Source organism: Podarcis gaigeae (genome assembly GCF_964106915.1).
Source record: "Podarcis gaigeae genome assembly, chromosome: 18".
Classification (NCBI taxonomy): domain Eukaryota; kingdom Metazoa; phylum Chordata; class Lepidosauria; order Squamata; family Lacertidae; genus Podarcis; species Podarcis gaigeae.
Window position 1 is genome coordinate 4131031 of NC_139696.1, and position 26649 is coordinate 4157679.

At 48.8% G+C, this 26649-nt stretch overlaps 1 protein-coding gene across 4 annotated transcripts in view; it reads left to right on the forward strand.

The window, feature by feature from the left end:
• The window catches only part of SBNO2 (strawberry notch homolog 2), a 114641-nt gene that overhangs the window by 23420 nt on the left and 64572 nt on the right, over nucleotides 1–26649 (forward strand). For 3 of the 4 annotated variants that reach the window (XM_083720184.1, XM_083720183.1, XM_083720182.1), the window contains 3 exons: nucleotides 8947–9196; nucleotides 10732–10817; nucleotides 17814–17913. In XM_083720184.1, the coding sequence (XP_083576310.1) occupies nucleotides 9068–9196; nucleotides 10732–10817; nucleotides 17814–17913 (315 nt within the window). In that variant the 5' untranslated portion in view covers nucleotides 8947–9067. Of the gene's footprint in view, nucleotides 1–8946; nucleotides 9197–10731; nucleotides 10818–17813; nucleotides 17914–26261; nucleotides 26629–26649 lie in introns of those variants that run through there. The other variant, XM_083720185.1, reaches the window with a different exon arrangement.

The window sequence follows — 26649 nt, forward strand, 5'->3', positions numbered from 1 at the left end:
GGTAGAATAAATGGCGTGAATTTGCTCGGCTTGCTTAAGCTGTGCAGGTCAAAGCAAAATCCCACTCGCCTCAGCTTCAGAAACTTGGTCTACCACGAGATTCTGACATTTCCCCCGGCTGTTGCTGATAATATACTTTCTCAGTTCCCTTTCCAGCTTGAGGGCTAGAAACTTGAAACGGAATTTTTATTTGCCGCCCGCACACCCCTGGCTGCTGTTCTGGAATTTCTCTCCTCCGCTCGGCTCCGGTATAACCAGGCAAACTTTCTCTTTCTCAACCGGAGCGAGTGTTCTCTGTTGAAGGAAGCTTCACCCTAAATTGGAAATCTTAAGTGTTCCAGGAGCGGGTGGCAAAGCAGATAATAACAGGGAGGTCTCTTTTTCTTTTCTCTCTCTCTCCCTCTGCGCTATTGATTTTATACTCATAATAAGTTACCCTTCGTAAAACGTAAGTAAAGGAAGCCCGGCTTAAGCTGCTCTTACGGGAATCGCCGGCTGCACATTTCCTATCAAAAGCTCTTGCAAAGTTGGGGAAAGGAGGGGGGAGGGGGAAGGAGGAGCAAACCCGTATTAAAAAGTAGAAGTAGTGGCTAAAAAAAGACAAAAAGACTCCATTGCAGATGTAGAAATAAAGAATGGCAAGCACCAAGAATCTGCCTCGTTCCACTTTTCTGACCATCTCTAGCTGCTGAGAAATTCACAAATACAAAAAGTCACAGGCCTACCCCATTCGCCTTTTGCACCTGTCCCTTCAGGTACGCTGCCATGGAACATGGAAGCTCAATTGGATCGGCACGGTTCTGTGGCAGAACATCTGCTATGCGTGCAGAAGGCCCCAACTTCAATCCTTGGCCTCTCCTGGCAGGGCTGGGAGAAACTCCCGGTCTGCAAGAGAGGAGAGCCCCTGCCAGCCGTGTTGACAGTATTGGCCTCAATGGATATGGGTGGCACTGTGGTCTAAACCCCTGAGCCTCTTGGGCTTGCCGATTGGAAGGTTGGCAGTTTGAATCCCCGCGACGGGGCGAGCTCCCGTTACTCTGTCCCAGCTCCTGCCAACCTAGCAGTTTGAAAGCACACCAGTGCAAATAGATAAATAGGTACCGCTGTGGCGGGAAGGCAAACGGCGTTTCCGTGCGCTCTGGTTTCCGTCACAGTGTCCCGTTGCACCAGAAGCGGTTTAGTCCTGCTGGTCACATGACCCGGGAAGCTGTCTGCGGACAAACGCCGGCTCCCTTGGCCTGAAAGCGAGATGAGTGCCGCAACCCCATAATCGCCTTTGACTGGACTTAACCATCCAGGGGTTCTATACCCTTTACCTTTTTACAATGGAGCAGTAAGTCTGGTTCCTGCATTTATAGAGCAGAAGGACTCTAGGAAGCCAGTGGATTCTCCTTTGGTGGTTTGGCCTGGCTGGAACGTGTTTTCGAACTCTTTGTTGGCTTGGATCAGGGGTCAGCAAACTTTTTCAGCAGGGGACCGGCCCACTGTCCCTCAGACCTTGTGGGGGGCCGGACTATATTTTGGAAGGAAAAAAAAGAACCAATTCCTATGCCCCACAAATAACCCAGAGATGCATTTTAAATAAAAGGACACATTCTACTCATGTAAAAACACGCTGATTCCCGGACCGTCCACGGGCTGGATTGAGAAGGTGATTTGGCCTCATCCGGCCCACGAGCCTTAGGTTGCCTACCCCTGGCTTGGATGGAGGATAGAGAAGTTTGTGTGTTTAGAAACAAGCCTACTGTACAAGAGTGAGATCTGCCTTCATTGCACCTACCCACTTTCCCCTCTGGCCCTGCCAGCCACTGTTATGTGGCCCGCCTGGTGCAGAATGTGGCCCTCAGCCTGAGAATGTCATCCCACCCCTCCTCTCTGTCCTACCTCTCAGGGTTGTTGTGAGGAGGCAAGCAGGGGTAGGACTGTGTGCGACACCCCTTGTGGAGGAAGGTTGGGGCATAAAAGAAGAAGAGATAAAGAGATGGGCCACCTGTCTTGGATTCTTTAGTTGAAGTTCCTAGGACCTTGTACCTACGGGACCGCCTCTCCCGGTATGCCCCACGGAGAGCCTCAAGGTCCATAAATAGTAATACCCTAGTGGTCCCGGGCCCTAAGGAAGTTAGATTAGCCTCAACCAGAGGCAGGGCCTTTTCAACACTGGCCCCGGCCTGGTGGAACGCTCTGTCTCATGAGACCAGGGCCCTGCAGGATCTGATTTCTTTCCGCAGGGCCTGTAAGACAGAGTTGTTCCGCCTGGCCTTTGGCTTGGAGCCAATTTGATTCCCTCCCCCTCTTCCTTTTTCCTTTCTCATCCTGTGATGAGGCTGCATTTTAATATTTTAATGTTGTATTTTAATCTTGTTTTTAAGTTGTATTCATTCAACTTGTTTTTATTACTGCTTGTTAGCTGCCCTGAGCCCAGCCTTGGCTGGGGAGGGCGGGGTATAAATAAAAATTATTATTATTGCAAGGGGGTTGGGCTGGATGACCTCTGGGGGTCCCTCCCAGCTTGACAGTTCTGTGATCCTATCAAAGGCACCACCGTCTGGCTGCCTTTGAGAGGGGGGGAATCTACCGTAAGTCCGAGTTCACCTTTCTCGAACCCCTGTCTGTTCAGAGAGATATTTCTTTTTCCGCTTCTTCGTCCTGCATGAATTATGCAGAACGGTTGCCTCCATACGGTGGTTTTGCATAATCTATTCGTAATCTGCTCTGCTCCCGGGAACCTGGAACGCCGTTTTCAAAATAGAAAAAGAGAAAAAAGAACTGGCCTCCTCTTTTGTGACATTCCACGCCACGGGTATATCGTCCCAGCAGCTTGAGGGCTAGAAACTTGAACATTTTTAAAAAATGCTTGGATTTCTCCCCCCGCCCGTCCAATGATGCTGAATTCTACCTCCATTCTACCTTCTACACCATGGCATCTCCAGATTTTTTTTTTAAGGGGACTGCAGAGCGGTTGACGGGAAAGACCCCACGATTCTGGGAGAGCAGTTGCCAGTTAGAGGAGGCGACAATCGATGATGATGATGTTTATTTATACCCCGCCCTCCCCAGCCAGGGCGGCTAACAACCAATAATAAAAACAAGTTGAATGAATGCAACTTAAAAACACGATTAAAAAAATTAATTAATAATAATACAAATTTAATAAATAATAATAATAACAGTATTTACGCAGAGAGAGAGAGAGAATAAACGACATGCTTACACTAAATAAAACCTGAATTAGATCATGCACCCCTCTTGTTTTTATTTTTAAAGGGGGGACGAACTTTCTGCCGCCCTCCTCCAGGGCCTCTTTCCTTGCTGCCGCCGAAGGGAACATGGAGAATAGCATATGGACCCTTTCGGTTCTTCTTTTTTTCCAATTTTTTAAAATCAATTTTCCAGATTTTTTTTAAAACAAACATAAATCTCAACCGTATTTAAACCAAACTTAATAACATTCTTACATGACTTCCTTGTATCCCCCTGTTTGAATTTCAGTGTATATCATTTTAACGGTTTTCCAAAACCTGTATTCTTTAAAAATTAACTTAATCACTTGACATCTTCCTTTCTTTGCAATTCAGCATTAAACATATTAATTCATCACATTACGTATTTAAATCCTAAGCCTGCCTGTTATTTGCAAGCTTTTCCAATTAGTTTGGACCCTTCCAGTTCTTATAAAGTGTCCATATTGCTCAGTCTGCAGAGCACAAGGCTCTTGGTCTCCGGGTTGTGGGTTCGAGTCCCACGCCGGGCGAAAGATTCCTGCATCGCAGGGGGTCAGAATAGAGGACCCTCGGGGCCCTTTCCAGCGCTACAGGTTCTGTGGTTCCAAAGTACAGTGGTACCTCGGGTTAAGTACTTAATTCATTCCAGAGGTCCGTCCTGAAACTGTTCTTAACCTGAAGCACCACTTTAGGTAATGGGGCCTCCTACTTCTGCCGCGCCGCCGGAGTACGATTTTTCTTCTCACCCTGAAGCAAAGTTCTTAACCTGGAGCACTATTTCTGGGTTAGCGGAGTCTGTAACCTAAAGCGTATGTAACCTGAAGCGTATGTAACCCGAGGTACCACTGTAATGAGAAAGGACATCGGCGGCCCCTGCAGCTGGGAACGGCTGGACGTCTTTCAAGAGCACAGACTGACACCTTTTAAACAGCTACTATCTTTTAGCTGCGTTCTTTTAACGGCGTCGTAAAAAAGGAGATGGCTTTGCTCGTAAAGGACAAGCCATGTGTCGCTCACTTAGGAAGAAAGCCAAGCGAGAGATTTAAAGCTTCCCAAACCTTAAATTATTCGGTGTCTTCCTCCTCTCTCTCTCCTGCTTTCCCAGCTCCAATTCCAGTCCAGTAGAGCGTGAGACACTCACTCTCGGGGTCGAGGGTTTGAGCCCCGTGTTAGGCAGAAGGTTCCTTCATTGCAGAGGGTTGGACTGGATGACCCTCGGTGCCCCTTCCGCCATGATGTTCTGCGATACTATGGCTGCGGCTTCTGCAAACTTCCTAGGTTTTGCTAGCAGGGTACCTCGAAGCGGGAAAGGCTGAGCGTTGGCAAAGTCTGGGCACCTCGAAGCGGGAAATGCTGAATGTTGGCAAAGGGCACAGTGCTAAACTGGAGGTGCATGTTGTTCACAGCAGTGAGCGGGGGGACGGGGGACAGGACGGTGGCTTCCAGACGGCCTTCTTCAGTGCATGAACCAAGGCACAACGGAAATACCGTATTTTTCGCTCTATAAGACGCACCAGACCACAAGATGCACCTAGTTTTTGGAGGAGGAAAACAAGAACAAAAATATTCTGAATCTCAGAAGCCAGAACAGCAAGAGGGATCTCTGCGCAGTGAAAGCAGCAATCCCTCTTGCTGTTCTGGCTTCTGGGATAGCTGCGCAGCCTGCATTCGCCCCATAACACACACACACATTTCCCCTTGCTTTTTAGGAGGGAAAAAGGGAGTCTTATAGAGCGAAAAATACGGTAATTACTTTCCTACACAGGTGAGAGGAGTGGACCTGTAGAAAATCAGGGCCAGAATCCGTTAGCAGTGATCTGTCGGGGGCCGCATGCCATGGGGATGAAACCACTTAGTGGGGAAGGGGCAAAAGTTTGTGACGTTAACTCCCTCTCTCTGTCTTTGACACCTCATTTTTTCAGTATTAGAAACTCAGATATATAAACTAATCATCAAATGGCACCTTAAAACCTAGGTTGCATTCGCCACAATGGAAAGTCCAGGCGCCGTTTCTTTTTTACAATGATATTTCTTATTACTATTCATTTCTATACCGCTTTATAGTTTAAAGAAAGCAGTTGACAACACATTAAGACGCCAAATAAAACAATCCAGAATGAACAAATTCAGGCTTCAATTAAGTATTTCAGATCCTTCTCTAAGCGACATTTTTCTTTCTTCCCTATTTACCGTATTTTTTGCACCATAACACTCACTTTTTTCCTCCTAGAAAGTAAGGGGAAATGTCTGTGCGTGTTATGGAGGAAATGCCTACGGGTGGCATGCCTACGGATTTTCCTCCTCTAAAAACTACGTGCGTGTTATGGTCGGGTGCGTGTTATAGAGCGAAAAATACAGTATTTACCTACTTAGTTCATAGATCTGCCGCATGGCAGAAGGACTCTAGGAAGGCAGTGGGGTGTAGTGGTTAGAGGGTCAAACTAGGACCTAGGAGATGATGGTTGAAATCCCCACTCCGTCAGGAAGCTCACAAGGGTGACCTTGGAAACAGTCGCAGCCTCCTGACCTACCTCAGAGGGTTGTTTTAGGGATTAACCTGGGGGGGGGGTGAACCATGGAGAAAAAGGTGGGAGATTAATGCAAGGAACAAACTCTTCTGCTGCCCTACTTCAGAAAGCTGGAGGGGCCAGCCAGATGGAGATGTCAGTAGCCAGCCTGGCGTCCAGAGATCTCCACGGGGTCGCAATTGGATCTGCGCCACTTGCAAAACGCGCCTAGGGGATTTCGAACACTGTAGTCCAGCAACAGCTGGGGACCCAAGTCTGAGAAACACTGCCAGCGGTATTTTGTTGTCCACTGTGACGACAGGGTGCTGGGCTCGGTCTCAATTCTTTTTGTTGTTTAGTCGTGTCCGTCTCTTCGTGACCCCCTGGACCAGAGCACGCCAGGCCCTCCTGTCTTCCACTGCCTCCTGCAGTTTCGTCAAACTCATGCTGGTAGCTTCAAGAACACTGTCCCACCATCTCGTCCTCTGTCGTCCCCTTCTCCTTGTGCCCTCCATCTTTCCCGACATCAGGGTCTTTTCCAGGGAGTCTTCTCTTCTCATGAGGAGGCCAAAGTCTTGGAGCCTCAGCTTCAGGATCTGTCCTTCAGTGAGCACTCAGGGCTGATTTCCTTCAGAATGGAGAGGTTTGATCTTCTTGCAGTCCATAGGACTCTCAAGAGTCTCCTCCAGCACCATAATTCAAAAGTCTTCTCTTCTCATGAGGTGGCCAAAGTCTTGGAGCCTCAACTTCAGGATCTGTCCTTCCAGGGAGCACTCAGGGCTGATTTCCTTCCGAATGGAGAGGTTTGATCTTCTTGCAGTCCATGGGACTCTCCAGAGTCTCCTCCAGCATCATAATTCAAAAGCATCCATTCTTCGGCGATCAGCTTTCTTTATGGTCCAGCTTTCACTTCTATACATCACTAGCTTGGCCTTTTTAAAGGTGAGCCGTTCGTCTGGAATGGAAGTTGTGAGTTCCTGCAAAATTTGGGTACCTTTGGCTGCCCTCGTGCAGCTGGTTTCTCTTTCCGTTTGTCGCAGACAGAAGGGGAAAGCCGGCTTGCGAAATCAGTCCCGACGACGTAGTTTTGTCGCTTTCCAAAGAATTCCAGGCATCTTAGACCTCAAGGCAGAGGTGGTGGCAGCAGCTGATCTGCGAAACCGGCTGTTCCCCAGGCCACAGACTCTTGCCTCAGAGCTCTGGCGCATCACGCGGAGTTGTTCCCAGGCCCTGTGGTGCAAGACCCTTCTCTGAACATCAGGAGAGTGTCAGCATCGCCCTTGAGCCAGTGCCACCAACTGGACTCACACACTTCATCCCCGACTGGGCTAGGCGAGCTGGGTAGCACTTCCAGAGACCACCTTCTGCACAGGAACAGGTCTAAGTGCTGTGGACTCACAGCATAGAGTTGTGAGCACCGGATTCACTTCCACAAGAAGACAGTCGTCACACAGCAGAGTATAGCAGAGTACGGCAGAGCATAAACGACTCGGAGAGCAGCTCTGTAGAATATCTTCTTTTATTCTATCTACAACTATAATACACAACTATGTCCAGAGCTAAATGAGGTCTAAACGAAAATGCTGAACTGCACTGAGTGTCTGCAGCTGCTCTTAGCAGCAACTTTATCTGTACACACGATCTCTCTCTAATACTCAGTCTCTCTCTCTCTCTTTGATGTGAGGCTGGAGCGGAATAAGTAGAGAGCAGAAACCGCCCCCTCCTCTCTCGAGAATCAGCAGAGAACATCAGCAGATTCTTGGATATGGGAGGGGTGAAATCTCCTCAGAGAGACCCTAGCTCCGACCAGAGGCCTGTGACGTGTTCGCGCAGCAGCCAAACTTTGGGGGGAAACGGGCAGGAGGGGGACCTCACCGCCGTCGCAGCAGTGCTCTCCTGACTTGGGATCCCCAGCATTCAGCCTCCGGCGATGGAGGTTGAGGGCAGCCACTGTGGTTGTGGGTTCTCCGCAAAATTGGAGTCATTGTGAACTGCGGGAAGGTCTCTCTGCTGGAGTGCCACTACGGTCTCCCTCGGGAGGTGGGGGACTCTCCTTCCTTGGGTGTTTTTAAGCAGAGGTTGGATGCCCATTTGCCACGGAAGCTGTGGCTGAGATTCCTGCAATGCAGGGGGTCAGACTGGATGACCCTTGGAGGTCCCTTCCCACCCCACGATTCTAACACGCAGCCCAGGGTTGGGAGAACCTGCAAGGTGTCTCAACCCCAATACACATCAAATCAGCTTTCTCCACCCATACTGGCTGAATGAAATTATAGAACGAGACAAACTAACAGGAAGGATCCGAAACCGGCGGGACCAGAAGTTTACCAAAGACTGGAGTAAATTTACTGACTACTTGAAAAGTATTTGTGATGCTCAGACGACGTTTGTAGGTTTGCAAGAAGTTCTGTGAGAAGTATTAATGGAAATATTGTTAAAATGGAAATAGAGAGAAGATAGGTTAAGAGACATAAAGACAGTATTAAGTTAGGAAATGCATAAGAAGTGATGTAAGACGGAAGATTATCAGAGGTGCTGATGGAAGTCCAGTAAGATTGTATTTGTGATAATTTTGTGTGGTATGTTTTATAATTTTGTATGTTGTTGTTGTTTAGTCGTTTAGTCGTGTCCGACTGTTTGTGACCCCCTGGACCAGAGAACGCCAGGCCCTCCTGTCTTCCACTGCCTCCCGCAGTTTGGTCAAATTCATGCTGGTAGCTTTGAGAACACTGTCCCACCATCTCGTCCTCTGTCGTCCCCTTCTCCTTGTGCCCTCCATCTTTCCCAACATCAGGGTCTTTCCCAGGGAGTCTTCTCTTCTCATGAGGTGGCCAAAGTCTTGGAGCCTCAGCTTCAGGATCTGTCTTTCCCATGAGCACTCAGGGCTGATTTCCTTCCGAATGGAGAGGTTTGATCTTCTTGCAGTCCATGGGACTCTCAAGAGTCTCCTCCAGCACCAGAATTCAAAAGCATCCATTCTTTGGCCATCAGCCTTCTTTGTGGTCCAGCTCTCACTTGCATACATCACTAATTTTGTATGTTAAAAACCAATAATTTTTTTAATATATATATATAGAGAGAGAGAGAATGAAATTGTAGAACGTAAGATCAGACAGTTTGCAAGACGGAGCTCCCATCCCACATGAGAGGACTCATGTTACAGGACAATAAAGCGTCTTTAACGCCTGCCTTTCTTCCTCCTTCCTTCGCTCCTTTAGGGCATGTTGCAGCGAGGAGGGTGCCGGTGAAGCCTCTCACTCTCCTTTCCGCATCCACTGCGCAGCAATCGGGACCGCTCGTTTCATCAACAGCTTCCTCCATGAGGCGGCAAGAAGCCTGATGCCCTCTTCGGCCCTCACCATGGATGGCGGGAAAAGCTTCCACCCGCCTTGCACACACCAGCAGCCGGTCAACATGTTTTGCGGGGTGCCTACCCTTCCAGCCCAACTAAGCATGCCCACCCTAGAGGTGAGTAATACTGATAATACTAATAATTTATTATTTATACCCTGCCCATCTGGTTGGGTTTCACTATCCACTCTGGGTGGCTCCCAACAGAATATTAAAAACACAATAAAACCTCAAACATTAAAAACTTCCCTAAACAGGACTGCCTGCAGATGTTTTCTAAAAGTCAGGTAGTTGTTTATTTCCTTGACATCTGATGGGAGGGCGTTCCACAGGGCTGGCGCCACCACTAAGAAGGCCCTCTGTCTGGTTCAATGTAACCTCACTTCTCGCAATGAGGGAACAGCCAGAAGGCCCTCGGCGCTGGACCTCAGTGTCTGGGCTGGACGATGGGGGTGGAGATGCTCCTTCAGGTATACTGGGCTGAGGCCGTTTAGGAAAGGGTCTCCTCGTGAGCCACGAGGACTCTCTCCCGCCACATCCGGATTTCAATCCACATTCGTACCTTGGATCCCGAACGCCTTGGAACTTGGACGTTTTGGCTCCTGAACCCCGCAAACCCGGAAGTGACTGATCCGGTTTGTGAACCTTCCTTTGGGACCCGAATGCCCGGCGGGGCTTCCGATTGGCTGCAGGACCTCCCTGCAGCTAATCGGAAGCTGCGATTTGGTTTCCTAACGTTTTGGAAGTCGAGCAGACTTCTGGAACGGATTCCGTCCGAGGTACAACTGTATTTATTTATTGGTAGTGGGATGAGTTCTCAGGGTTGGAGACCTCAGGCCTGGGTCCAAACACAACCCTCCATGCCTCTTATCAGGTTCCCTGAACTCGCTCAGGGCAGCTAACAACCAATAATAAAAACAAGTTGATTAAAATACAATTTAAAAGATTAAGATACAACATTAAAACAATTAGGGAGTAATCTCTTCATAGAAGGAGAGGAAAAAGGAAAAAGAAAGAGGGGGAGAGAATGAAACTGATTCTGAGCCAAACGCCAGGCGGAACAACTCTGTCTTACAGGCTCTGCGGAAAGAGATGAGATCCCACAGGGCCCTGGTCTCATGAGGCAGAGCATTCCACCAAGTCGGGGCCAGTGCTAAAAAGGCCCTGGCTCTGGTTGAAGCTAATCTAACTTCCTTAGGGCCTGGGACCTCTAGGGTGTTGCTATATATGGACCTTAAGGTCCTCCGTGGGGCATACCGAGAGAGGCGGTCCCGTAGATACAAGGGTCCTAGGCCGTGAAGGGCTTTAAAAGTCAAAACCAGCACCTTAAATCTGACCCTGTACTCCACCGGGAGCCAGTGCAGCTGGAAAAGCACTGGGTGAATATGCTCCCATGGCAGAGACCCCGTGAGGAGCCTTGCTGCAGCATTCTGCACCCGCTGGAGTTTCTGGGACAGCTTCAAGGGTAGCCCCGCGTAGAGCGAATTACAGTAGTCAAGCCTGGAGGTGACTATCGCATGGTTAGTCATGCCCATCCATTTCAACATCTCTGACGTGGGTACAGCCCTCAGTAACTGCTGCTAAGTTACGTGTTGTGTGTTTGAGTCGTCCTCGTTATGAGCAACCCGTTACTGAATCTGCCTCTTTTGTAGTTTCAGAATTCTGCTTCCAGTTGGTGGACTCAAGCGCCCTATTCATCGGCTTCATACTCGGCGCCATCTTTCCTGAGCGACAACCAGTAAGTGCTATGCTGCGGGAGAGGTACTGGGTATCACGATTTTATTGGCGAAGCTTCGGTGCACGAAATAAAAGAGTTCGGCCATGTGATGTGCGTAGACATCAGCTCTTTTAAACTGAATTTGTTTCCTGCTATAGAAAGTAGAAAAGGGACAGCAGTTCCTTCATTTGTCCTTGACAAACTGTTTTAAAAGGAAAAGGAACACAAATGGTTTAGCAAAACAGAATCAGAGCCGTAGCATTGGAAGGGACCCCGATTACTGCATTTTTCGCTCTATAAGACGCACCAGACCACAAGACGCACCTAGTTTTTGGAGGAGGAAAACAAGAAAAAAAATATTCTGAATCCCAGAAGCCAGAACAGCAAGAGGGATCACTGCGCAGCGAAAGCAGTGATCCCTCTTGCTCTCCTGGCTTCTGGGATAGCTGCGCAGCCTGCATTCAATCCCTAAGACACGCACACACATTTCCCCTTAATTTTTAGGAGGGAAAAAGGGAGTCTTATAGAGCAAAAAATACGGTAATTGACTCAGGACAAAATTCTTGGTGGCGAGAGCCGTTTGATGATGGAACAGACCTCCTGGGAAGGTGGCATGTTTGTAGAAAGAGCTTGGGGGCGCCAGCTGCCTGAGGTTTTTTTGCTGTGGTTCCTGCTTCGCATGGGGGTTCGGCTGGATGACCTTTAGGGGACCCCTTCCAGCCTTACTGTTCCGTGATCTTGTGTGTGTGTGTGTGTGTGTGCATTTCCCCCTCACCGATACGTTTCTGCCATCATATGCAGATTATATTGCCTTGCCAGGCAGAGAGTACGTTTTTATGGAGCAGGGGTGAGCGACCCTGTCTGACCTCCACCTGCCTGCCTTGGTATTTGCGAGCTGCTGGCTGCTTCCCTTTTAAATTCTCGACCTTGCTTAATGGAGTTCATGAAGCGCTGGCTCGGGGCGGGCTGAGCCAGTGTATATCATTTGGGTGTATATCATTTCCCTGCTATCCCCCTATTCTGCGGCACCAGCATTGCTGCCTGGTTCACCACATTCCGTGGAAGCCTCCTTATTCGCATCAGGCTACACTTTCCCATTTTAACTCACTATAGTCTACTTGGGCAGCGGATCTCAGGGGCCTCAGACATTCCCCTCCCTGATGTAGTCAAAGCAGACATTAGGAGGACCCTGCGGGGACCTAGAACCCATTTACCTGCCCGCGGACTGTCTCGCCAGAGTGCATGCTCTGGTTATCTCCAACTTGGACTACTGCAATGCGCTCTCTGTGGGGCTACCTTTGAAGGTGACCCGGAAACTGCAACTAATCCAGAATGTGACAGCTAGACTGGGGACTGGGAGTGGCCACTGAGACCGTATAACACCAGTCCTCAAAGACCTACATTGGCTCCCAGGACGTTTCTGAGCACAATTCAAAGTGTTGGTGCTCGGCCCAGTATACCTGAAGGAGCACCTCCACCCGCATCGTCCAGCCCGGACACTGAGTTCCAGCTCCACGGGCCTTCTGGCGGCTCCCTCCCTGCGGGAAGTGAGGTTACAGGGAACCAGGCAGAGGGCCTTCTCGGTGGTGGGGCCTCCCTGTGGAACGCCCTCCCATCAGAGGTCAAGGAAATGAACAACTACCTGACTTTCCGGAGACATTAGAAGGCAGCCCTGTCTAGGGAAGTTTTTAATGTTTGATGTTTTATCGTGTTCTTAATATTCTGTTGGGAACTGCCCAGAGTGGCTGGGGAAACCCAGTCGGATGGGCAGGGGCATGTATGTATGTATGTACAGTGGTACCTCGGGTTACATACGCTTCAGGTTACAGATGCTTCAGGTTACATGCTCCGCTAACCCAAATATAGTGCTTCAGGTTAAGAACTTTGCTTTAGGATGAGAACAGAAATTGTGCTCCGGCGGCGCGGCGGCCGCAGGAGGCCCCATTAGCTAAAGTGGTACCTCACGTTAAGAACAGTTTCAGGTTAAGTACGGACCTCCGGAACAAATTAAGTAATTCAGTACATGCTGTGCCGGTGTCTGGAATCCCCACACCAGGTTTTGCAAACTCCCAACTCTTAAAAACATAGAAGCATGGAACTGTTGAGTCGGAAGGGACCGCCAAAAACCATCTAGTCCAGCCCCCTGCAATGCAGGAACCACGGCTAAACGATCTGTGGCAGAATGATGGTCTTCTTTAAAACGCCCAACGAGCTCACCACTTTCCCAAAGAGCTGTTTCCACTGCCCTACAGCTCTCTCCCTCAGACTGGACCTAATGGTCAGGGGTCCCTTTATTACCTTTACTTTGCCTCAGAAGTTGAACAGAATGTGTTCTGGAAGTCCGTTCAACTTCCAAAACGTTCAGAAACCAAGGTGCAGCTTCCAACTGGCTGCAGGAAGGTCCTGCAGCCAACCGGAAGCTCCGGAAGTCGACTCCGACATTCGGGTTCCAAAGAACTCTTGCAAACCGGAACACTCACTTCCGGGTTTGCGGCGTTCGGGAACCAAAACATCTGAATGCCAAGGCGTTCGGGATCCGAGGTACGACTGTAGTCTTATTTTTAGGGGAAACAACAGCAACAACCACCTGTATCTCTCCTTTTCTCTTTAATATAAAAACTATTGTCACTGGCACAAAATAGAACAAGTTTTTTGGGGGGATTATTTAAAAACACACACACAAAAGTGAGCAGCGAGGAAGTCGAAAGAGGAACGGTTAGCCGCACAAGGCCAGCCATTGCAAGAACCGCCCCCCCCCAATGTATAGTTAAAAGTATTGGGGATCCATCCAGAATCTTTTCCCAATTTCCTGCGAATTGCCCAAGCACCTAGGTTTGCAGCTCATACCTTTGACAACCTATGCACCAGGGCATAACTCATCCCCAAAACCCTGGCGGTGGGACAATGGCTCGGGCTTCAATTTACTCCAGTGTTTTGGAAAGAGCTCCCCTTGTCTGGGGCAGCGATGCCAGGGCACCGGGGTGAGGAGGGGCGAAGAAGAAGAAGAGGTGCCCAAGCTGGCACCCCTTTTTTGACAGCAAGCCTCCCGGTGCGCGGTTGCGCGGCCAATTCCACTGCGGATTACGCCCCTGCTTGGAAATCGTTGTGCTTTTTCTTTCTTTCTCCTTTCGAGAGTATTCCTGTAAATTCTACTTTCTGAAACCTCCTGGGAGGTGTTAACAGAAGTTCTTCTCCCCCCCCCCACTGCATATTGAATCGCAGACGTGATCGATTGCAGCCCTCCCCTTCTTCTCTTCCTGCGGCCGTTCTCACCCAGCTTTGCTCGAATCTGCATGTGGGTGGACGACTCCCCAACCCCCTGTTTCTTAAAAACTAGAAAAAGGGTGTTCGTTGAGTTTTCAGAAACAACCATATCTGGACGAAATAAACAGGGCAGATTAAAGAAAGTCCTTTTTCATGTAGCGCCTAGTACCAGTTGCTGAAAACTTCAGGAGGGGAGAGGACTCGATTCCTGAATTCTGGGTGGTCACCGTGAGATGATGATGATGATGATGATGATTTATTTTTACCCCGCCACTCTGGGCGGCTCCCAATCAAGTGTTAAAAACAGTAACCGTTAAATATTAAAAACGTCCCTGAACAGGGCTGCCTTCAGATGTCTTTTAAAGATAGGATAGTTGCTTATTTCCTTCACATCTGAAGGGAGGGTATTCCACAGGGTGGGCGCCACTACTTCTGTCTTGTCAGGATTTAACCTTAATCTGTTAGCCGCCATCCATCCTCCAGCCGCCTCCAGGCACTCACACAGGACCTTCACCGCCTTCACTGGTTCTGATTTAAAGGAGAGGTAGAGCTGGGTGTCATCTCCATACTGATGAACACCCAGGATCCTGGACTAGATGGGCCATTGGCCTGATACGGCACGGCTCCCCTTACATTCTCGAAGCTGAAATAGCTCAGCCGGCGGAGCGCGAGACTCTTTAAGTCTCCAGGTTGTGGGTTCGACTCCCACCTCTGGGCAAAAGACTGTTTTGTTGCAAGGGGTTGGAGTAGTTCAAATCTCACAGTCCCTTTCCCAGCTGTACAGTTCTATACGATCCTTCCGAGCGCCGCAAGCCTGCCAGATTAGCCTCCCGCCTTGGCTAGCGCCGCCCGCTCTGGCTGGCAGCGTGTCTTCGGAAGGGACGGGGCTTTCCTGTATCGGCCTCCCTTTTCTCCTAATCTGGAGGTGTCATCAGCGGGTGGAAGCTGGGGGCTGCCAGACAGTGTGCCGGCCAAGCAGCTGTCAATCGGCCGGGGATCCCCATAGGGGTATTCTCTGCCGTTTCTTGAGAACTTAAAATAATAATTTCTCTATCTCTCCGGCTTCAGCTGAGCCAATTGCTTTTCAAATCTGCAGCTGCTTCTTACTGGAAAGATGGTGAAGCAATGGGGCAGAGGGAGAAAGAGGTTGGGGAGGAGGGTTCTTCCCTCGGGGTGGCAATGAGGACTTTGCACTAGTAAAACCGAAACCAATGATGTACGCAGAGTAGCAAGGGCAGCAGAGAAGGGAGGCTGCTGTGACTTATCATGATTTTTTTTGACCTGCCATTTCCAGCAGTCAGAGAGCTGGTTTTTGCAGCCACCTGCACGGGGCTGGATTTAGGTTTGATGAAGCCCTAAGCTACTGAAGGTAATGGGGCCCTTTGTATGTCCAGCCGTCCTTTGCCAACAACAAATTGTCGCTGGTTTTTTGTGTGTTGAATATATGCTATATGGTCATTTATGGACCTAACAGGTATCTCAAGCCATTTGCACATCACAAAATACAGTGGTACCTCGGGTTACATATGCTTCAGGTTACAGACTCCGCTAAGCCAGAAATAGTACCTCAGGTTAAGAACTTTGCTTCAGGATGAGAACAGAAATCGTGCTCCGGCAGCACAGCAGCAGCAGGAGGCCCCATTAGCTAAAGTGGTGCTTCAGGTTAAGAACAGTTTCAGGTTAAGAACGGACCTCCAGAACGAATTAAGTACTTAACCCGAGGTACCACTGTATGTATTTTATCAAAGTAATTGTTGAACTGAAATACAATTAAGAAAAAGTTTATTAATAGTTTAGTACAATTAAGAAGAAGTATATTGATAGTGAAATAATTATTCAGCTCTAACTTAAAATGATTTTTTATTCGTAACAAACTTAATAATGCAAACACATTGGCATTTGGCAATAAGAAAAGTTCATTTGGAAACACAATTTACAAAGACTCATAATCTAGTCTCTAGAAACTTGCTATAACATGAAATAATAAGAGGTGTAAATATATGATGCAAACTGCTAATAATTACAAATAGCAGAATGTAGGCACACTATATATAGAAATGAGCAAACCAGTGATATTTTAGGGAGCAGGCTTCCATCCTAGGAGCCTACACAACACAAAACACTGTTGCTGTATCTAGGTTTAATTTTATTTCTTTTTTATCTTATATATTTATAAACACATCCTCGCTCCCCCCCCCCCCCAGTTTACAAAGAAGCAGTATTCAGAATAGCAGTTTCCATGATGACCCACTATGGAAGCCAAGAGTGCAATAAAATCCCAAGGTGTAACAATTAACCGCACGTTTATTCAACGTGCAATCAAAGCTCATTTAACTGATCAACAGAATCGATCGGTTTGCTCCAGTGGTACCAGCTTGTCAAAATCGGGTAGCCATTTACGCCACAAGCACACACACCCCCCGCGCCCGCTGCCCCATCGCCTTCTTTAGGAGCCGATGGGTTTGGGCATCCAGCTAGCACTCGGCAGTAAAGGGTAAAGGGACCCCTGACCATTAGGTCCAGTCGTGGCCGACTCTGGGGTTGTGGCGCTCATCTTGCTTTATTGGCCGAGGGAGCCGGCGTACAGCTTCCGGGCCATGTGGCCAGCATGACTAAGCTGCTTCTGGCGAACCAGAGCAGCCCACGGAAACGCCATTTACCTTCCCGCCAGAGTGGTACCTATTTATCTACTTGCACTTTGATGTGCTTTTGAACTGCTAGGTTGGCAGGAGCAGGGACTGAGCAATGGGAGCTCACCCCGTCCGGGGATTTGAACTGCCGACCTTCTGATCAGCAAGTCTTAGGCTCTGTGGTTTAACCCACAGTGCCACCCGCGTCCCTAGCACTCGGCAGACTTGGGTTCAGATCCCTGCTCAGCCATGAAATTCAGTGGGTGGCCTGCAGGGACGGGGAGCTGCTCTTCTCTCAGCTCAACCCTACCTCACAGGGCTGTTGTGAAAATTGAAAGAGTCGAGGAGCGGGGAGAAGCCCCGTGCCTGATGCCCCTTGTAGGCAAAATATGCCGCTAATGAACCAATTAAAGAGCCATCTAGCTGGTCGGTTTCAGGGGAAACGGTACCGGGTTAGCATAGCTGTCAACTTACAGATTTGAAAATAAGGGACCAGCAGCCAAAATAAGGGACCTGCAGCCTCACCTGTTCCAGGCACTCCAGTCTTCCTGTCCTCCTGCAGTCTGGTCAAACTCATGCTGGTAGCTTCGAGAACACTGTCCAACCAACTTTGTAAACAGAGGTTCAACCGAATAGAATCTGAATCACATGCACCACAAGGCCTATGCAGCCTCAACTTAAGATGGCTCCCCGGCCTGGCTTTGCACTGCAAAGTTTGCAGCAGCACGTGCAACAAAATGGCGTCCAGCATTCAAAAACCCCCTCAGCTTGCATTAACTAGCCACACACAAGGCATGCAAGCTCCACCCCCCAGTCGTTCTTAGACTCCTTATTGGGTGAGCAACGCAGCCAAGCAACACAGTTGGAGCCTCCCTCCTCCCTGGCTGACAGGGAGGGAGGGAGGGAGAGGAGCTGCTTCCTTTGAAATTTAAGGAACATCATTTAAGGGACATTTAAGGGACATCCATCAATAAGGGACAGCAGCGGGACATGGCGCTGGAATAAGGGACTGTCCCTTCAAATAAGGGACACGACAGCTATGGGTTAGATGAGCCTCACCCAGTGAGGCAGTTCTTATCACGCCCTTCTGCAAATTCACCGTTCCCTCCTCTTTCCCTTCCAGGCAATATTTTGATTTCTACTCCGGCGGGCAGCCCTTCTCTGACGCCAACTATGCAACTCCAGGCCTCGCCGATTTCTTGAAGAACGGCGACTTTCCTCAGGTAAGCCCCGGCACCCACCTGCTCCTTTGAGCGTCAGGTCTGTTTTCTCCGTTGGGATTAGGTCAGCGTTCGCGGTGCGTGGGTTTCTTCTCCCGCGCACCTCCCAGGGAAAAGAACAACCTCTGCTTCCTTGCTTTTGTTCTGGACAAGTTCAGGGAAAGGGTTTATGGCGAAGGCAGATGTGCAACGACCACCTGCTGTGTGATTTGACTGCGGCAAGTTTGGAGGTGATTGAGTGTGTGTTGGGCCTTGGGCCTGATTTAGCAGGGCCTTATGATGCACTTAGGTGTTTTGTGTGTGTTTTGAAACTGGTAAAAATCCCTTTCAGAGATGGGCTATACCCAAAATCTTTCTTTTTCTCATTTCTTTATATTATTATTATTATTATTATTATTATTATTATTATTATATTCATATACTGCCCTTCGTTCAAAGATCTCAGAGCGATTTGCAGGACCAAAATAGAGGATAAATGCAAAATAAATAATTAGCGTGAAAGCAAAAGAAAACAATGACGTATTTTCATTCGAAGAAGTCAGTCCTGCTGCCAAATGCTGCTATATCGGCAGTTAGACTGGTGACTGGGAGCGGCCGCCGAGACCACATAACACTGGTCTTGAAAGACCTACACTCGCTCCCAGTACATTTCTGGGCACAATTCAAAGTGTTGTTGCTGACCTTTAAACCCCTAAATGGCCTTGGTTCAGTATACCTGAAGGAGCGTCTCCACCCACATTGTTCTGCCCAGATACTGAGGTCCAGAGCCAAGGGCGTTCTGGCAGATCCCTCACTGCGAGAAGCCAAGTTACAGGGAACCAGGCAGAGGGCCTTCTAGGTAGTGGCACCCGCTCTGTGGAACTCCCTCCCACCAGATGGGAAGCTATTAATGTTTGATGGATTACTGTATTTTAATATTTTGTTGGGAGCCTCCAGAGTGGCTGGGGAAGCCCAGCCAGATGGGTGGGTATAAATAAATTATTATTATTATCATCATCATCATCATCATCATCATCATTATATCAACACGAGCAAAGTATTGCAAGGCATTGAGTTTATTGATGTCGAAAAATCCGGTCCACCTCTTTCCTGGAGGCCTAAAAGTTGAAGCGTTAGGAGAAGCTGAAATTTGTCAGGGGAATTTGGAGAAAAGCAGCGTTCCTTTATCGGATTCCCTTCTAACGAAGGAAAGCAACGTTATTCCACCAGAAACTCGTGGTGATTTAGGGATGACTGATATTGGCTGATGGTATTACTTTTGTTCCTTCCTTAAGGTCAGTGGTTTCCTCTATTCAGTTTCCCTCTTTCTTGTCTGGCTAATAGCGCTGTATTGTGATACTGATTTCATTGTAACTTAACTGTAATCTGGATTTGCTCTGTTGTTGTTGATGTTGCTGATATTTATTAAATTTGTATACCGTCCTATACCCACAGGCCTCAGGATGGTAATATATTATAATGATGTTTATTACTGATTGTATTTAGAGCCTTTGTACCACCCTCTGCAGGCAAACAGGCTCCCAGGGAGGTTGGCATACCATCCATTAGGTAAAGGTAAAGGGACCCCGACCATTAGGTCCAGTCGTAACTGACTCTGGGGTTGCAGCGCTCATCTCACTTTACTGGCCGAGGGAGCCGGCGTACAGCTTCTGGGTCATGTGGCCAGCAGGACTAAGCTGCTTCTGGCGAACCAGAGCAGCGCATGGAAACGCCATTTACCTTCCCGCCAGAGTGGTACCTATTTATCTACTTGCACTTTGATGTGCTTTCGAACTGCTAGGTGGGCAGGAGCAGGGACCGAGCAACGGGAGCTCACCCCGTCATTGCGGGGATTCGAACCGCTGACCTTCTGATCGGCAAGTCCTAGGCTCTGTGGTTTAACTCACAGCGCCACCCGCATCCCTACGTTTGTTATAAAACCTTGCAAATGTAATTAAGAAGAATTGAAGCCTGTTGTTGTTGTTGATGATGTTGTCAGCATCAGTCTGACTCGAGAGACAATGGAGTGCACCTCCGAGGGTGAAATAAAACCGCTGCGTCAGCAGCACCGACGTGACCTCCCTTGGGGCGCCAGCCTGGGCCGTGTGGCTGGAGGTCCTGGGCTGCCCAGACAACAAGACTGTCAGAAAGCTCTTCCTGATGTTGAGTCAGAATCTCCCTTTCTTGTCGCTTGAAGCTTCCTGGTCAAAGTCCTGCCGTCCTGAGTAGGAGAAAACAAGCTTGCACCCTCTTCCCCGTGACAGCTCTTGAGATATTTGAAGATGGCTATCCTATCTCCTGTTGTCTTTGTCCATGGAGTTTTCTTGGCAGGGATACTGGAGTGGCTTGTCGGTTCCTGCTCCAGGTGGATCACGTTTGGTCAAAACTCTCCACTATGACCTGTCCATCTTGGGTGACCCTGCACGGCATAGCTCATAGCTTCTCTGAGTTATTCAAGCAAGGCAGTGATCCATGAAGAAGAAGAAGAAGAGGAGGAGGAGTTTGGATTTGATATCCCGCCTTTCACTCCCCTTCAGGAGTCTCAAAGCGGCTAACATTCTCCTTTCCCTTCCTGCCCCACAACAAACACTCTGTGAGGTGAGTGGGGCTGAGAGACTTCATAGAAGTGTGACTAGCCCAAGGTCACCCAGCAGCTGCATGTGGAGGAGCGGAGACGCGAACCCGGTTCCCCAGATTACGAGACTACCGCTCTTAACCACTACACCACACTGGCTCTCAAGGGGATCAAACGTATCCATTCTTAAGGAAATCAGCCCTGAGTGCTCCCTGGAAGGACAGATCCTGAAGCTGAGGCTCCAAGACTTTGGCCACCTCATGAGAAGAGAAGACTCCCTGGAAAAGTCCCTGATGCTGGGAAAGATGGAGGGCACAAGGAGAAGGGGACGACGGAGGACAGTGGTTGGATAGTGTTCTTGAAGCTACAAACATGAGTCTGACCAAACTGCGGGAGGCAGTGGAAGACAGGAGTGCCTGGCGTGCTCTGGTCCAGGGGGTCACGAAGAGTCGGACACGACTAAATGACTAAACAACAACAACAATCCTATCTCCTCTAAGTCTCATCTTTTCCAGGCTAAACATAGCAAGCACAAACCGTTCTTGGTTTCCTTGATCGTCTTGGTTGCCCTCCTCTGCAAACAACCCTTCCAGCTTGTCAACAGCCTTCTTAAATTGTGGTGCCCAGAACTGTGGTGTCCAGAAGGGACTATTCCTTCCCTTGATCTGGACACTAGACTTCTGTTGATGCAGCCTAGAATAACGTTCGCTTTTTTTTGCTGCTGTATCACACTGTGGGCTCATGTTCAGCTTGTGGTCCACTAAGACCCCTAGACCCTGTATAAGGCAAGTCCCTACATCAGGTACAGGGGGTGCTGAGACCCCATGTCATCCGCGGTTTAATAGCCTAGGAGGTGAGAATGTGTTTTTATTTTATCGCCCCCACCCACCCGTGTTTGCATGCAGTGCCTGAATTAAGAGCAGTAGCCTTCTATCTATATTGGTACCCTGTAGTCCAGGGGTGTCTAACTCAAATTCATCGGGGGCCGCATCAGCAGTTTGGTCACCCTCAAAGGGCCGGTTGTATCTGTAGGACTTACAGTACAGGAGAGAAGGGTTCAGGCAGCCATTGGATCTGTCACATCACAGGATGGCATGCGCTCAATATAAAAACAAGTGGAGGTTTCCTGTGTAGAACGGCCGGCGCTGCTAGAGGGCAGACGTTCTCTGGCTTGTAGGCTGCCGCGCATGCGCTGAAGAGGCGGCTTTCTTGTGTAAAAAAAAAAAAAAAAGCGAGAATAAAAGGTGAAGGCCCGCATGACGAGGTCTGGCGGGCCGGATTCGGCCCGCGGGCCTTGTGTTTGACACCCGTGCTGTAGTCTACCCAGAGTCTGGTTCTGGAGACTGTATCAAATGCTGCTTTTAGGTCGACGAAGGCAGCGTATAGTGAGGTCTGCCCTCCTGATTTGTATTTGTTGATGAGATGTTATAACGTTAGGCAGTGATCTGTCGTGGACCTTCCAGGTCTGAAGCCTGCTTGTTCTATTGCCAGAATATCTTCATTCTCTAGCCATTCTGTAAACTCATTAAGGTGGTGCTTTGAGTAGAGTTTACGAATCACACTTAATAAGCTAATCGGCCTATAACTCGCTGGGTCGCCTCTGTTGCCCTTTTTATAGATTGGGACTATTATGGCTGTTCCCCATTCCCTTGGGATGCGGCCAGTGTCATCTATGTAGGTGAAGAGGGTGGGTGAGAAAGGTGACCCACCCACCCACCCTGCTTGCAGACGTAATCAGCTGACCGACTGCACCCTGAGGCGCCCGAAGACAAACCTTACCTGCAAGGCACTTGTTTTCCTTGGAAGGGAGCCAAGCGCAGTAACTTAAAAATAAACCAGGCTTTCAATCACTACCAAGTAATTGGATGCACCCCATCAAATCCGCCCACGTCTCGCCTGCCAGCTCCAGGACCAAAAGGAGGTGGAATAAAGCCAGATTCCGTACGACACGAATGTCGCGCCCTAAATCAAAATACCAGAACACGAGAGACGCTTTTCATCTATTGATAGCTGCTTCTTAGCTTGCCAGAGGGAGGCTTGTCAGCAGCTGTTCACCTGGGGCGAGTTTAGAATGGGGTCTAGGTGAGTCCCCCTCCCACCATTGCCTTTTATGGCACAGAGGCCCTAAAGTACGGTATTTAAGCGAGGCTATAAACAAACTGTTGTTGTTGTTGCTGCTGCTGCTGTTATAATTCGTTACCTGCCCTTCACCCTCCCAGGCTGGGTTGCAACAATTACAATGCAACGTTAATCATAAAGCGCAATATTACACAATTGGCCTGCAGCCAATCAGAAGCCGTGGAAGCCCCATTGAGGTTCCAAAAGCCGTTCAGGTTCCAAAAGAACGTTCGCAAACTGGATGGAACAATCACTTCCGGGTTTGCAGCATTCAGGATCCAAAACATTTGTCTTGCAAGGCATTCGGGATCCAAGGTTTGATGATACAGTGGTACCTCGGGTTACATACGCTTCAGGTTACATACGCTTCAGGTTACAGACTCTGCTAACCCAGAAATAGTACCTCGGGTTAAGAACTCTGCTTCAGGATGAGAACAGAAATCATGCTGCGGCGGTGCGGCAGCAGCAGGAGGCCCCATTAGCTAAAGTGGTGCTTCAGGTTAAGAACAGTTTCAGGTTAAGAACGGACCTCCGGGATGAATTAAGTACTTAACCCGAGGTACCACTGTATTGTGTTTTAATCTGGAACCTTAGGGTGAAGGGTTGGGAAGGAAGGAAGGAAGGAAGGAAGGAAGGAAGGAAGGAAGGAAGGAATCTTACTCCTTAATTCTGTGAGACCCCTCACAAACAAAGCAACAGGATGGTAGTGGCCAGTGATAAGAGGCAGGGAATCTTCCAATGCTTTTCGATTTTCCCCCACTGAAAATTTTCCCATTCCGTAAAGCTCCCTGATAACAGCAAACGGGTGCCAGTTGCAAAGAACAGTCTGGGACTAGCATGGCAGTTCCAACGTTTTTGTCTTTGACAAAAGCCATGCTTATTTTTCCCTGGCCTTTGGCACGCACGCAAACATATATATGCATGTATATTATATAAATATATAGGCCCACTCTACTCTTGTGAACATAATTTGTTTTAAGCTGGTTTTAATGTGGGGTTTTTTTTAGTTTCTCCAAGCTGCCCTGGGGGTCTTAAAATGGTGAACCGTTGTAGCAGGGACACGGGTGACGCTGTGGGTTAAACCACAGAGCCTAGGACTTGCCGATCAGAAGGTTGGCAGTTCGAATCCCCGCAATGCCGGGGTGAGCTCCCGTTGCTCGGTCCCTGCTCCTGCCAACCCAGCAGTTCAAAAGCACATCAAAGTGCAAGTAGATAAATAGGTACCACTCTGGCGGGAAGGTAAACGGCATTTCCATGCGCTGCTCTGGTTCGCCAGAAGCGGCTTAGTCCTGCTGGCCACATGACCCGGAAGCTGTACGCCGGCTCCCTTGGCCAATAAAGAAAGATGAGCGCCGCAACTCCAGAGTCGGCCACGACTGGACCTAATGGTCAGGGGTCCCTTTACCTTTACCTTTAACCTTGGTTTAAGGAGCTGTTGGGTGCCTGGCATTTATATATCTGCTTCCATAAAGGTTCAGCCAGCTAAAGTTTTAGTTGCCGGCTCAACTCCTGTTTGCAAGGAGAAAAGCCTAAGGAAACGAGTGTAACCTAATATAACGGTTATTCACAAACCCATAAGGAAAGCGACCTTATACTGAGTCAGACCGAACTGGCATTAGCTCTCCAGCCTTGCCTGGAAAGGTTTATTTCCCCCCGTTTTCTTAATTTTTTATTTAAATATCGCTAGTCTTTTAAAACAAAACCCCTGCACTGACCCTTAGCTGCCGTGTTCCCCTTTAGAAACGACAGCGCAACACTTGTAACGAAAGTTCTCTTTTTTACAATAAACGTTTATTGAAAGTTTTTCCGTGTAAGATACTATAAAAACCACACTGTATTAAGAAAGACAAATAGGAAGGAAAGGAAGTGGAGGAAAGGAAGAGAATAAAGAAGAAAAGAAAGGTAAAAGAGGAGGAAAAGGAAGAGAATAAAGAAGGAAAGAAAGAAAGAAAAAAGAGGAAAAGGAAATGACAAAGTCCTCTATCAAAACTGAAGTTCTGATTTAAACAGGAGGTGGCCCTTGCTGTTGTTTTTTAGTCGTTTAGTCGTGTCCGACTGTTTGTGACCCCCTGGACCAGAGCACGCCAGGCACTCCTGTCTTCCACTGCCTCCCACGGTTTGGTCAAACTCATGCTGGTAGCTTCGAGAACACTGTCCCACCATCTCGTCCTCTGTCATCCCCTTCTCCTTGTGCCCTCCATCTTTCTCAACATCAGGGTCTTTTCCAGGGAGTCTTCTCCTGAGGTGGCCAAAGTCTTGGAGCCTCAACTTCAGGATATGTCCTTCCAGTGAGCACTCAGGGCTGATTTCCTTCTGAATGGAGAGGTTTGATCTTCTTGCAGTCCGTGGGACTCTCAAGAGTCTCTTCCAGCACCAGAATTCAAAAGCATCCATTCTTCGGCGATCAGCCTTCTTGATGGTCCAGCTCTCACTTCCATACATCACTACTGGGAAAACCAGAGGTGGCCCTTATACAGAGTCAAATCGTTTCTCCATCTAGCCTATGGCGGTTTGCAGTGGCTCTCCACGATTTAAGGCAGGGAATTGTTCGGTCGACAACCTGGCATCGGGAGATCTCCACATGGTCACAATTCAAAAAAGCACACTTGGGGGATTTCTAGACCTGCAGATGCCACCAGGGACGGACCCTGGCTCCTTCTGCATGCCAAGCAGGCCCTCTGCCCCACAGGTGTAGCACCAGGAAGGTGGCACGCGACAAGGAACAACCAGAACATTCGGCGCTTAACAGTTGCTGTTTTGTTTTCTTCTTAAACCCGTGCCTCTTCTAATTGCAAGCCCGAGGCCAGCTTCTGACCTGTGCAAACAGTTTGCCCCGATCCTCCTTCTCGTGACATCCCCTTCTCTTGCAAGAGTACAAAAGCGTAGGTGTTCGTCATGTGTAATTTTTTATTTTGTTTTAAACAATCAACCCACTACCCTTCCAGAAATTCCTTCTTGCATGTTCATGATTCATTCGCGTCCGTTCAAAATTACCACTTCCACAAACCGCGTGAACCAGTAGCGTCACACTTCTTTTTTTTTATTATTAAAAAAACCTTTCTAAAGAATTATTTGCTGGCGCGGACTGGGCAAGGGGCTCTTTGCAGGCTCCGTTACGGCTTTTTTGGGGGGCAGGGGGAGGAACGGCAACAAGGAACAGTTCCTGTTAGGATCCCAGAGGTTGTGGCAAAAGTTGTTGTTTACTATTATTATTATTAATAACAACAACAACAACAGAAAGATGCCACCCTGAGAGCAGCTGTTTGGGGCTGGAACGGAAGCTTCGAAAGTTCCCTTTTCAAGCCAGCCTTTGCGGGCAACACCCCAGCGGCCCGCCTTCTAAATTTAGCCTTTATTTGGTTTGCTCTTTTCCCAGGGGGAGGGGGGGTTGTTGGCGGGGAGGGGAAACACAACTTTTAAAACATTAAAACTTAACACGGGCCTGAGCGGGGTTGGGTTTGGAGCGCTGGGAAGAGAAGCCAGCTTCGCTTTTGGGCCCCCGAACCCAAACCCCCTTTCTGTATCCTTTTGTTTACAGTGGCTCTGTGGTTTAAATTACACGACATACAGTAATTCTGCTGTCATTGCCAGTAATTTCACTGACTTACCAGGCAGGCTTCATTTCCTGAAAGTCAGCCGGGCTGGACTTAGAGGAAGACTGCACCCTCCTCTCCGTGACTAAACCAATCCGATCGCAGTGGGGGGGTGGGTGGGGGGCTGGGGTGGAGGGAAGAGACCGGCTTTTTCTGCCAGGCTGCCTTCATCAGACAAGCCTCTTCTTCCTCCTCCTCTTCTTCTTTTTGGCGCCCTCCCTTTCTGTAATCCCGTGCCAATTCTTTAGACAATTTAAAAACAAAAAAACCCCCAACCTTCCAATGCTCCTCTCCTGACAAGCCCGCTGTCATGAGGCAAGACTCGTCGCCCTTGGGTGCCGAAAAAGTCCGTTTCTCTACTTTGCCAGGGACCATCTCGCCTTGCCTCGCCTTCCATGCCGGCTTAATATGTCCCAGATGCAGTTCTGGCTCAAGTTTGCGTCGCTCTTCAAGGTAACTTTCTGAAAAACTTTC